Raw genomic sequence first — 11,934 nt, 5'->3', positions numbered from 1 at the left:
GATTAATTTTGTAAATTAATCAAGAATTCCCGGCTGATTCAAGGATTATACATTTTAATTGACAAATGGTACTGTTTGGTATGATAATATATAATAATACATGGATTCTACACCTAATATATACTATTGATTTTATGACCTGAGTAACCAATGCACAAACGATTAACCACTGCAAGCATTGTTAAGATTAATTAACTTGTTAACAAAATAATTATTGTTATTTAATACTCAAAACAGATCACTTTAAATTATCCAGTCATATGAGCAGGTATTAAAAAAATTTGACCAGTAATTGTGTAGGATTGACCCACTGGCTGCGTTTAGCCTTTATATTTAAGCTCATCCATAGCTAGGTTGACATGCTCAAATTTAAGAATTAAAAGACAGTTCAGTGGGGTTTGTGGAGTCATTTCCTTATCCTTTATTTGTGTTAATTATTAATACCAAGTAAAGAGCTTTCTTCCTCACCATTCATACATGTAGGAGTATCAATTAAAAATATAGAATAAATGTATTCTACCACAATGCTAGTATTAAAAATTTTAGCATCGCAGCGTATCTGCCATAATACAGCAGTGGCATTGTGTAGCAACAATATGTTATACCTATATATATAATATACAATATGAATCACTGTTGGCCTCAAAAAGATGATGGATCAATGCCATCTATGAGTGAAAAAAATTACATACCCTTACAAACAAAAAGTCAATGCATTCTAAAATTTTTCTAGTAACTAATAAATCCAATTCCTTTCCTTTTACTTTCCTCTTTTCTGTCACCAAGAATAACAACTAAGGTTTCATTATCAAAAATGGAAGTGTCATTCTGGTCCCTTCTTCAGCCATATGCCCCAGCAGCAGCAGCACGCTTCTCAACTTCACCTTGCTCTTCTCGGGCGCATTCTTCAATTAATTCTCGTTGTCTTGGGGTCAAATTCCTGTACAAATGGTTTCCAACCATCACTCAATTTGTTTTTAAGGAGAGCACATAAATTGAGGCGTAATTTGCTTCAAATGTGAATATGCTCAGAGCGAATAGGGCTGCCTCATAAGTATATTAGAAACATTCTCTTTCACAGAACAATTTTAGAAATTTTCAGCACGTAGAAGACTTACTTTGGGATGCTGACGATGAAATGCACATATTGATCACCAAATGCGTAAGAATTCCTTGTTTTAATCCCTGTCAAAAACATCCAGAAATTCACAATTTTAGAACTGTCTAGGCTCAATTCCTTGTTTTCCTAGTATCTTTCTCCAGTCCTTCTCACCTTTATTCTTCAGAACCACCTTCTGGCCAGGTTGAGTGCCAGGGTGGACCTGCAAATGCGAAACCGTATAGATTCACAATTTGAGTGATAAAATAAGCATTCAGTTCAACTACCAGAAATAATCAAAGGTCAGTTTCTTATGTTTTACATCAATCATACAAAATTTCCAACAAACCTTGAGTACAACATCACCAGTAAGGGTTGGGACCTGGATGGTTCCTCCCAAGATTGCCTGCGAAAAGCAATCCAAGTAACTCAGCTAAACCGGATGAAAGGAAAGGTCCTAATAGTTTGTTTGAAAATATAAAATTTCATATGTACCTGATTAACACTCAAAACAGCATCCACATGAATGTTGGCACCTTCTCTACGAAAAACTGGGTCATGGCGGACCTGCAAACAATAACATAATGAAAATTATGAAAAATTTTCATAAGTAAAAGGCTATAAATTTACAATTATTTCCTTTCCTTGAAGGGTATGCAAACTATCAAGATATCCAAAAGGCCCTGAACTAGTTACCTTAATGGTAACATAAAGATCCCCAGGATGAGTTCCATCGGGATCGGCTCCACCACTTCCATAAACCTTCAATGTCTCATTGTTATCCACTCCTGAAGATGCAAAACAACTTTGAGTCAATCATTTGATAAAAACAAAACACTAGAAGACCATGCCTTTGATACTGGATACAGGTTTTGAGTCAATCACTCAAAAAAGGATCTTACTAACACCAATTTGTTGTTTGCAGTTCTGATGCTGAAAATGAAAATGTGATTGTTAATGCACTGTTATAGCCAACAAGCATTGAGAATGAATAAATCATGAAAAAAGATATCAGTAACATCACTTTCTCTAGTCCCCAACTCCACAGTTAAAAATTAGAAATGATAAAACTCACAGGAGATAGGAAAATGATTTTAGAAGTTATCGACGGCAACATGGACAAACTTATAGTTTGTTTCACTAACCACTAGATCAAAGTTCCAATGCCTTGAGTTATGTTTCAGTTTTTAAACACTCACGCACAGACATAGTAAGTTAACGTCAGTAGAACAAGAGACTACAGACTCATGATACAATGCAGGACATACCAGGTTAAACCTTTAGCAAAGCTGCCGCCAAATAGACCTTTAACTTTGCTACATACCTGGCATTATGTCCAATTTGACTGTTTTTGGTCCTCTCACTAACCTAGCTCCATTGCACGACCTGCAAAGCCTCTGGTGCCAGCAAAAGATAAAAGATCTCAAATCACAGTTGTGAAAGAAAATTCAAACTGGAAGAAGATAAAATCATATAGCATAAATTATTCATGATTAACACATGAATTAATATACAACAATAGCACACAAAGCGTTTATCCACAGAAAAGAAAAAGCAATTAATCATCACAAAATCTACATTGAGAAAATTAGTTACTACTGTTTAATCATGAAAAATACCATCATGCTAAAAGAACCACAATAAAAACAAGTAAAGAAACAACAACAAACTGATCATGACCAAACAAGACGAGATTCATAAATAATGTGAATGTATAACTTACTGATACAAACTGGCCAGTTCCACTACAATGAGGACAATTAGTACGAATACTAATGATGCCCTTGCGGATAGATATCTGAGACAGCAGTAAAACCATAAGTTAACAAGGAGAGAAATTAAGTCCCTAAGTTCCTAATTATAAAAATAATTAGGAGTATCGCCATAATTATGTAGGCTTGCACTAGTCTATACTAGTAAACTAACCATGCCTGAGCCTGCACAATGCCGGCATTTTTCAGGTTTCACACCAGGAGGGACACCTTCTCCACCTGCAAAATGGAGAAAATATCTTATCCAGATCAAAACAAGCATAATAACTAAGGGCTCCGTTTGGTTGATGCTTTTCCTACTTGTTTTTCCCTTCTTGAAAAGTTGCTTTTAAAAAAGTATAAATAATTAAAATGTAACTCTAATTCCAATATATATAATCTATACAAAAGTAGAATTATGTATTTGGTTCTCTTAAAATATTTTAACTATAATCTTTCAAAAATGTCTAATTCCTACCTATTATTTTTATCTTTTCAAAAAAGTATTGTTTTGAGTGGAAAGATAAGGCATACCACAAGCTTGACAAAGCACTGGAGCTTGAAATGTTACTATTTTGGTGAATCCTCGAACAGCTTCCATAAATAACAGTTCAATTGCAATCTAAGTATGGTAAGACAAGTCAAAAAAATAAAATAAATGAAAAATCATAACCATCAACACAAAAGTTAGAATATCTTCACCGCCAATTTTATTTTTGAATATATCTTGAAATTTGAATATCTGGCCAATGTACATATAAAAATATCATATTAGAGTATTGAAAACCCAAAAAATAAAACAAAAAGAACCAAAACAGGTAGAGATAATCACATTTATTCCTTCGGCAACCATATTCACATGCAAAAAACATCAAATCATGATAGGAATTACTAACAACAGAAGTGGTGAGCTCATACAAATATCAATAAACCAAGCAGCAAGAATCAGGCAAGTACAAGGCACTGATGCCTCAGATCTCAATAATACCAAGAGAAGAAAACAGCACATATATATCCACTTCTCCACTGATCTTGACAGTGTGTGATCATCCAATGGCACTACAGTTCTTTTCAATATGAAATACTAATAGTCACTACCAAAGAGCACCTCCAACTAAAACTAAACAAAATTCTATTTGACTATCTTTCATTCTTTCTCTCATCTTAAAATTTTCCCACTTTGCTCAAAACGTTAGTAATCTTTTTTACAAGATGGGAATTTCCATATCATCATATCTCCAATTTCTGAAATTCAAATGCTTGGAGACCATAGATGAGCAAGTCTAACCATATGTTATTAATGATAAAATGAAGCTTTAAGTTCAATAATTAACAACGAAATATCCTTGAATGAATATAATTAAAATCGATAAGCAAGGTGTAAAAGAGAAAATTACATCTTGAAAGTTACTGAAATCAAAATCCTCTTTAAAGTCGCTATTATTTTGCTCGTCCTTAAATGCATCATGACCAACCTACAAAATTGTGCAGATCATCAAGGCTGCTGAAAAGTTATCAAAAACATCTACCACTTGACAAATAGTAATGTGAAAGCATAATTAAATAAATTTTACTAGACCTGATCATACTCTGCACGCTTATTCTCATCTTTCAAAACCTGTAATAGAACAAACAAAATGTGATTCCCTTCAGCACCAAGAGAAATTAACCAAGCAAATACGCAATGATCTGAATAAACATACTTCATAGGCCCTGCAAACTTCTTGAAATTTTTTCTTAGTTTCAGGATCATCTTTATTTACATCTGGATGGAACTTTTTTGCAAGCTAAAAAATAACAAGGAAATTTGAATCATAACAAAATTTGAGTCATAACAAGCGATAGAATTATCATAGAAGGACAGTTAACTACATAAATGATATGAAGAGAAAACTTACCCTAAAATAAGCTTTCTTTATTTCAGATGCAGTGTCATTTCTGCCTACCCCAAGTATATCGTAATAATTCCTAGCTGATATAGAACAGAATCAAAATGAGAAAGAAGGCTATAATGTAAACAAGAAATTGAGAAAAAGAAAGTTGTAAAATACCAGCCATGAATTGACCGTGTTGCACCCAAGTTGACATTTAAAAGTGCCAAAAGCAAGTAGTTTCTAGTGTTAGCTGTATTGGAAAGCATGAAGTTTATTACTTGAGAAAAAAACTCAACAGAGCGTGCAAGAAGTAAAATCTTGATTCTGTGATTAGTTAGGAAGAAAAATAGCAAAAGCAATGCCCGAGAAAGTGCAAAAAAGAGATGAAAGGGCAAACTAAAGAAGAAAGAGTGGAAAATTGGGAGATGGTAAATTACCAAATTGGGGGGTGTGATTTCGAATTATGTTATCTGAATTGTAAAGTCCGGCAGTGAAACTCCTAAAACCCTCAGCAAGCAGAATCTTATACATCTACAATTAAAAATACTATTATGAGAGCAAAACCAACAGCCAATTCCGTTGTCAAGTCAGAAAAGAAAGACAAAATTAAAAAAAAGAGGAGGTACAGAATACGGCTGGAAAAGGTCGGACTGGGGGTGAGAGCGCCGGACCAAGCATTGCATAAACCGAACACACCGAACGCGCCAAACCATTTGCGACCTTTCTCTTCAATTTTCTTCTTTCTTTTAGGGTTCTTATCTAAATTTGTATGTGTGTATATATTTATATATAAGGCTGTGCTAATTGAAGCATAGTCAAATCAGCTTTCTTTTTGAAAAATAAGAGAAAGAAAGAGTTTTATATGAACACAACTTAGGTACGCTGTGCAGCTCCTTACCGGTTTTGACTGAGAAGTACAAGATTACCGGTGCTGTTTATCATCAGCAAGCCAGAAGTGTCGGTGATTGGACTTTGCCTATTTGCCACCCAAACAACAGTTCGAACGCGAATATTCTTGTACCAAATTCCCACGTAACGGTTCTTGGAATCACCAGGACTGAAGAAACCAAGTTCGAAGCTTCCGTCTCCTGAAACCAAGGTGTTGCCATCTCTGAGAGACTTAGAGAGAGAAATGGTGTCAAGCGCTATGCAGCATTTGAAGAGAAAAATTAGGAAACTAGTCCTAAAGAATGTTAGAGAGAGAGAGCATCCATCGATGTCTAACTTGGAGCTCTTTCTTACAAAAATGCTTAATGACTAACATGTTTGAGCCTATTTCAAGGCCCTGAATGATTGATGAGTATTCAACATTAAAGTGAATAGACATTAGGTCACTGGACTTATGGACTTGTAGTTAGACATGCTTTAGAAGAAACAAAGGGTCATTATTGACGACTAGCTACATTGTGAAACCTTAAACCAAGTCCTCTGATTTGGCAATGTCGCCTGTCCCTGTCAAATATGGGCCCATATTTGAAAGTTTGGGACACTGTAAATATAGATTTTCTTAGCTCTGAAAAGGCTCTCAGTTCCAGATTTCTCCGGTCTCTACCAGGATTGGCAAGAGGAAAAACCATCCAGATACAATTCAAATGTAAATAATCAGGCAGCTTTTCAGATAATCATGTTCCAAAACCAGAAAGAAAGGCATTTAGAAAGTAGCAACTGCGGATGCCTTGGGGCATTGAAGTTTTCAGCAGCTTCCAAGCTTAGCCAAAATGCCCCCAGTCAGAGGTTACAACATAAGTATCCTGGAAAAGTGACCCAGTAAGCACACACGTTTTCAAGAACATGGGCTCCACAAGAACCAAGCAGGGTTACCATCTAAATTTATTGCTTGATATTACTAGGAAATTGCACATTTATTCTGGTTCCCGAAATTTCCGGCCTACCCAGCTGTCAATCAATGTTGAAGAACTCAACTTAGACCCCATCCCCTCCTAGGCCATCCACCAATGACTCTGTTAGAGCCCAGTTGATTCCTGAACCGTCAAGCCATTGTGAGTGGATCTAAGCCTACAAGGTGAAGTTGGGCCTTGTTCAGGATGCCAATAGTGAGAAAACATATGAAACACGTGAATATATAAAATTAGTAAACTACTATGTTTTAGAAATTTTCAAGCTCATCAATCCAATTTTAACTTCCAAGAGCAGAGAAATTACACTACAGAAATACTAAAAGACTTGCAGAAATATGAATTGTTAACAGAACAGATTTACCACTTAAATTAATCAACCAATAGTTTTATTTTTGCTGTATCTGCATTCTTCAACAAATGAATAAATGAAAGAAAAAAGTAATAACCAAGTGCAAATGCAAATATTTGATCAATCTTTTTTCTCCTCTTTTTGTATATTTCAATAATTTCATTACAACAACAATTTTGGATAACACAAGAAAACAAAGGACTAAAAGTTTCAATGAAAATCCTTGAATTCTTGTTCGAAAGCTTCTTCGAACAAAAACCGAGATGCTTCCATCAACTCAGGGCTCAACCTGAACATCAACACACAAAACTCCATCTGATTAAGTGCACCATCACCGTCGAAATCACCTTCTTTCATCATGGACCTTAAATCATCATCTGTCAATTCCTGTAACCCCAACAGGGCTGAATTCTTCTTCAGGCTATCAAAAGTTATGACCCCTTTATCACTATCCATCAACAGGTTGAACCCATTGCACAGTTCGCCTATCAGGCCATCCCCACCAAGCTTGTTGGCCATCACGGGCAAGAAATCCTGGAAATCTGATGATGAAGCGTTTCCTGAAGCTGATGATGAAGGTGCTGCCATATTTGATGTAATAAGATCAGAAACAAGTACAAAGAAACAGGATGTTGGATGTTGGAAATCTTGGAGATTTGCAATTTGTGGAATGTCCGGGGATGCCTGGAATGGAATATATAGAAACGGGGTTGAAGTAGATGGGTTGAGACTTCGAAGAAAGAGAGGCCCTGGAAAGACAACTAAGATACAGGTAATGTGGTCGTAGGGGAATCAGTCGGTCCAGGATTTTGGAACTGCTGCCCGCCTACAAGGTTTCTAGGAAGGATGGGTAGGGACAGAAGTGTCAATTAATGGGAAAGAAGTGAGTGGTTTCTCAAAAGACTTATTGGATAAAGAGGAATTAGAAGTCTTCAAAGGGTAGAACTAGAATTGCAGTTCTTTTTGTCTTTATTAAAATTTAACTAGGTGTCATACCATTGCGTTGTAAAAGACAAATTCCTTATGACCATAAACAGATATTTCTCAAACGAAGGTCCCTTGAAAATGACTGCCCATAATTTTCCCTTTTTCCGGTTGTTTTCTTCATCATAACTCCGCATTAACTTTACAGTTGGTCTTTGGTTGACTGTAAAAAAACTCTGGAACTGGAGGAGGTACCGTCTGAGGCTTTAGTCAAAGCTGCCCCTTTTCCAAGAATGGCCCATGTAGGAGTTTCCAATGCCTACTACAATTTGCATACGCCCTTTGTTGGACGCAATCCAATTCAAGTTGCATTTTGGACAAAGCACAAATGTGAAGTAAATTTCTATCATGATTGAGTTTAAAATTTAGATAATATCTAATCACTCATATATTTCTTTTAACAAATTTGAAACTTTTAAATTTAAAAACTTTAAATAAAAAATTTAATCGTGTGATTTAAGAGATTCATTGTTACTTGTATCTAGCAAATGACTTCTTGGAGCAAACTAAGCATCAAAAGCCAAAACCAAAAACTCAAAAATTATAAATGGATATATTTGTAATTTTAATATTTTTCTTATTTAGTTAGGAGTCTTATTAGAAATTATAGATATAATAGGATTTTTTTTTATTTTAATTTACTTGAACGAATAGTAAGTATAAATTTAGGGATTGACTTTTCTTATTCTTCAAAGAAGTGAATAATTCCTTATTTAAATTTACTTATATGTCAAGTAGGACTAGGCTATTAGAAATAGCATCTTTAGACTTAGTTATTGGACAATTTTTTTTTTGTAAATATTGAATAACATTCGTTCTTTTTAAATTTTGAGTTTCTACGTTTGTAGCTTAATTATCAACCTTAAAGGCTTTGTCAAGTATTAGCCTTTGTTTTCATGCTAACTCGCTGCATCGATTGGTATTAGAGCGAGAAAAACTTGCTCAATCTAATAACAAGTGACCTAGTTATGGTAGATGACGGTTCTCATGGCAAAGATCATAAAATTGAGACCTCACGATCTACAGTGTAAGATCAAGGGATGGTGTTGAGAGCTTTAGAGCAACAAATGGATCTTAGATTCCAGTGTTTGGAACAACACTTTAAAGAAATTATAGATCGACTTAATGCCATTGGCGTAGATGCCAATAAAAACTGAAATGACAAAAACCACGTACTGGAGATGATGTAGCTCGAGAACAACTTGTCAGCACTATTCCTGCAAATGGCCGTAAACAATAAGTCTATATATAAGATTCAGACAAAGAAGATGATTATTTGGTAGAACCTGTAAGATATACTAAATATAAAAGGAATGATTATGGTGATCGAGATACTAGAGATTTTAAATTAAAGGTAAATATTCTTTACTTTAATAGGAATCTAAATATTGAAGAATTCTTTATTGGATTACGAAATTAGATAGGTTTTTTTGAATATATGGAGATTTCAAAAGGAAAAAAGGTAAAACTTATCACATGCAGATTGAAAGAAGAACCTTCTACATGGTCGAAAAGGTTGCAATTCAAAAGGAACCATAAAGAGAAAGCACCAGTTAGAACTTGGTACAAGATAAGCAATTGTTTCAAAAGGATTTTCTTTCTCTTGATTATGAGTAAATTTTGTTCTAAAAATACCAGAGATGCCATCAAGGTCCACAAATTGTACACGAGTATACTACAGAATTTATGAGGTTAGTCGAGAGAAATGACTTAGGAGATTGAATAGCAACATGCTGCCAAGTATCTGGAAAGGTTGAAGCCCTTTATCAAAGACAAGATAAGGATACAAGTATTACAAATTTTTTCTGAAGCATGAAATATTTCTTTAAAGCCGAATTGATGTTATTGAAAAAAAATAGACCTGATCATTTTTGCAAGAGTTACAACGAGGATAATTATAGAGCATCTAATGACAAGAATAAATTAGTTCATGATAGTTCTACATGCAATGATTGGTATAAGGAGGAGAAAGCAGTTGGAAAGTAAAAAGTGACAAGTTCGAAAAAGGAGCAAAAAGTTGCAAATCCTTTTGCTAAACCAACTCTAAGAAAATGTTTCAAATGCAATCAACCTAGTCACAGATCCAATGACTGTCTTCTCAAAAAAGTAGTCCATGTAGTGGAGTAAAAAGAAGAGAATAATGAGATTTGTTGTGTTCCGAATGGGGATGATGATGAGTATGAAAATTATGACAATGGCCAGAACCATGTGGTGAGAATAATGATGTTGTTTCCAAAACAAAAGATAACACTCAGCAGTATCAGTTGTTTCGAGCTAGATGCACTATCATTGACTATTTATTTGATATGATTACTGATAGTGGAAGTTGTGAGAATATTATCGGTAAGGATGTTATTGAGATTTTAGGTCTTAAAGTTGAAAAGCACCCCAATCCATACAATATTGGATGGATTAAGGTAGCAAAGAGGATTCATATAACAAAATGATGTAAGGTGCCTTTTTCCATTGGAAAATAAAAAAGATGATGTGTATTTTGATATTGCGGATATGGATACTTGTCACTTGTTACTTAGTAGATCTTGGCAATTTGATGTTGCATTGTAACATGACGGGAAAGAAAACACCTACAAATTGGAGAAGGATGACATAAAGTTTACTATAGTGCCAATGAAAAGAAGTCTCAAACCAAAGCTTATAAAGTGAAAAGATGGGTTTTCTTTACCCTTACTCATGTAGGGAATCAGCTAGAGGTTGTTTTCAAGGAGTTAAAGGAGGTGAATGTTTTGATTGTGAAATAGTTGTTGTCAATTAAAAAGGATCAAGAGCATTCAAAAGCAGCCAAACTATATTAAAAGAATTCAATAACATGATGCTAGAAAATCTACTTGACGGTTTACCACTTATAAAAGATATTCAGCACCATATTGATTTGATTCTTAGTGCTAGTTTACCAAATTTTCCTCATTACAAAATGAGCCCAAAGAAAAACAAGATTCCTAAAGGGAAAATTGAGGAATTACCACACAAAGTACATATCCAGAAGAGCATGAGTTCATGTGCAATTCATTCCTTACTAACCCCAAAAAAGAATGAGAGTTAGAGGGTGTGTGTGGATAGTTGAGCCATCAACAAGATCACTATTGGATACCAGTTTCCAATTCTTAGGCTAAATGACATGCTTGAAAAGTTACATAGGGCTAAGGTGTTCACCAAGATTGATCTTCAAAGTGGATACCACCAAATTCGAATTAGACTTTAGGATGAATGGAACACAACTTTTAAAATGAAAGAAAGGTTATATGAATGGCTCGTGATGCCATTCAAATTGACCAAAGCGTATAGTACCTTTATGTGACTGATGAATCAAGTATTGAAACCCTTTATTGGAAAATTTATCGTGGTTTATTTTGATAATATTATGATTTATAGTTGATAAAAAAGGAGGCATCTTTTTCATTTGCATGAGGTATTAATGGTCTTTTAGGAAAATAAGCTATATGTGAACTTGAAGAAGTGCAACTTTATGACAAATGAGCTATTATTCTTGGGCCATATAGTTAGTGTTGCTGGAATTTAGGTGGATAAAAACAAGATTTGAGCCATTAGAGAATGGTCTACCCCAAAAACAATAACGAAAGTTAGAAGTTTTCATAGGTTAGCAGCATTTTATAGGCATTTTATTAAAAATTTGAGTAGTATTGCAACGCCTATTATGGAGCACTTAAAGAAAAGGAAGTTCTAGTGGAGTGAAGAAGATGCAACTAGTTTTGTTGTGCTAAAGGAAAAGCTATGTACCGCTTCTATTTTAGCATTACTAGATTTTGATACATATTTGAAGTTAAATGCGACATTAATGGTGTGGGGATAGGAGCTATTCTTTTACAAAAAAAAAAGAATCAAGTAGCTTATTTTAGTGAGAAGCTCGGTGATGTGAGACACAAGAGGACCACATGTGACAAAGAATTTTATTTTGTTGTGCATGCTTTGAAGAATTGGGAGCACTTCTTGGTCGGGTGAGAATTTGTTCTGTACTTAGATCATGAGGCATTGAAGTACT

The 11,934-nt window shown here is 34.6% G+C and overlaps 2 protein-coding genes across 3 annotated transcripts; both read right to left on the bottom strand.

The window, feature by feature from the left end:
• Positions 1 to 474: 474 nt before the first annotated feature.
• On the bottom strand, positions 475 to 6,097 carry LOC110418952 (chaperone protein dnaJ GFA2, mitochondrial-like). 2 transcript variants are annotated; one of them, XM_021431780.2, is made up of 18 exons: positions 5,351 to 6,097; positions 5,162 to 5,255; positions 4,902 to 4,974; positions 4,749 to 4,836; positions 4,554 to 4,637; positions 4,430 to 4,468; positions 4,248 to 4,325; positions 3,533 to 3,592; positions 3,385 to 3,472; positions 3,026 to 3,090; positions 2,823 to 2,897; positions 2,424 to 2,496; positions 1,796 to 1,887; positions 1,595 to 1,666; positions 1,449 to 1,505; positions 1,274 to 1,322; positions 1,119 to 1,185; positions 475 to 940 (listed from the first exon to the last, which is right to left on the bottom strand). In XM_021431780.2, exons 1-18 carry the CDS (start codon positions 5,435 to 5,437, stop codon positions 841 to 843), a joined length of 1,341 nt encoding a protein of 446 aa, XP_021287455.1. In that variant the 5' UTR covers positions 5,438 to 6,097; the 3' UTR covers positions 475 to 840. The 2 variants fall into 2 exon arrangements, with proteins under 2 accessions (XP_021287455.1, XP_089640042.1); XM_089783916.1 differs by lacking the exons at positions 3,533 to 3,592; positions 4,248 to 4,325; positions 4,554 to 4,637; positions 5,162 to 5,255; positions 5,351 to 6,097 and having other exon boundaries at positions 4,749 to 4,822; positions 4,902 to 4,910.
• Positions 6,098 to 7,001: 904 nt separating this feature from the next.
• On the bottom strand, positions 7,002 to 7,689 carry PBP1 (pinoid-binding protein 1). Its single transcript, XM_021431777.2, has one exon. The coding sequence runs from the start codon at positions 7,518 to 7,520 to the stop codon at positions 7,143 to 7,145; it is 378 nt and encodes a 125-aa protein (XP_021287452.1). The 5' UTR covers positions 7,521 to 7,689; the 3' UTR covers positions 7,002 to 7,142.
• Between the last annotated feature and the right edge of the window lie 4,245 nt (positions 7,690 to 11,934).

Source organism: Theobroma umbraticum, unplaced genomic scaffold, assembly GCF_002168275.2.
Source record: "Theobroma umbraticum cultivar Fairchild unplaced genomic scaffold, ASM216827v3 scaffold_67.0, whole genome shotgun sequence".
Classification (NCBI taxonomy): Eukaryota; Viridiplantae; Streptophyta; class Magnoliopsida; order Malvales; family Malvaceae; genus Theobroma; species Theobroma umbraticum.
This window is presented reverse-complemented; position numbering and strand designations above follow the sequence as displayed.

Coding starts and splice junctions, on each gene's coding strand:
- LOC110418952 (XM_021431780.2), bottom strand. CDS start 5,437: ATGGTTTGGCGCGTTCGGTGTGTTCGGTTTATGCAATGCTTGGTCCGG. Junction 4,469..4,553: donor AAGTTTGCAGGGCCTATGAA/GTATGTTTATTC, acceptor GTTCTATTACAG/GTTTTGAAAGATGAGAATAA. Junction 1,888..2,423: donor CAAATTGGACATAATGCCAG/GTATGTAGCAAA, acceptor TTGCATCTTCAG/GAGTGGATAACAATGAGACA.
- PBP1 (XM_021431777.2), bottom strand. CDS start 7,520: ATGGCAGCACCTTCATCATCAGCTTCAGGAAACGCTTCATCATCAGAT.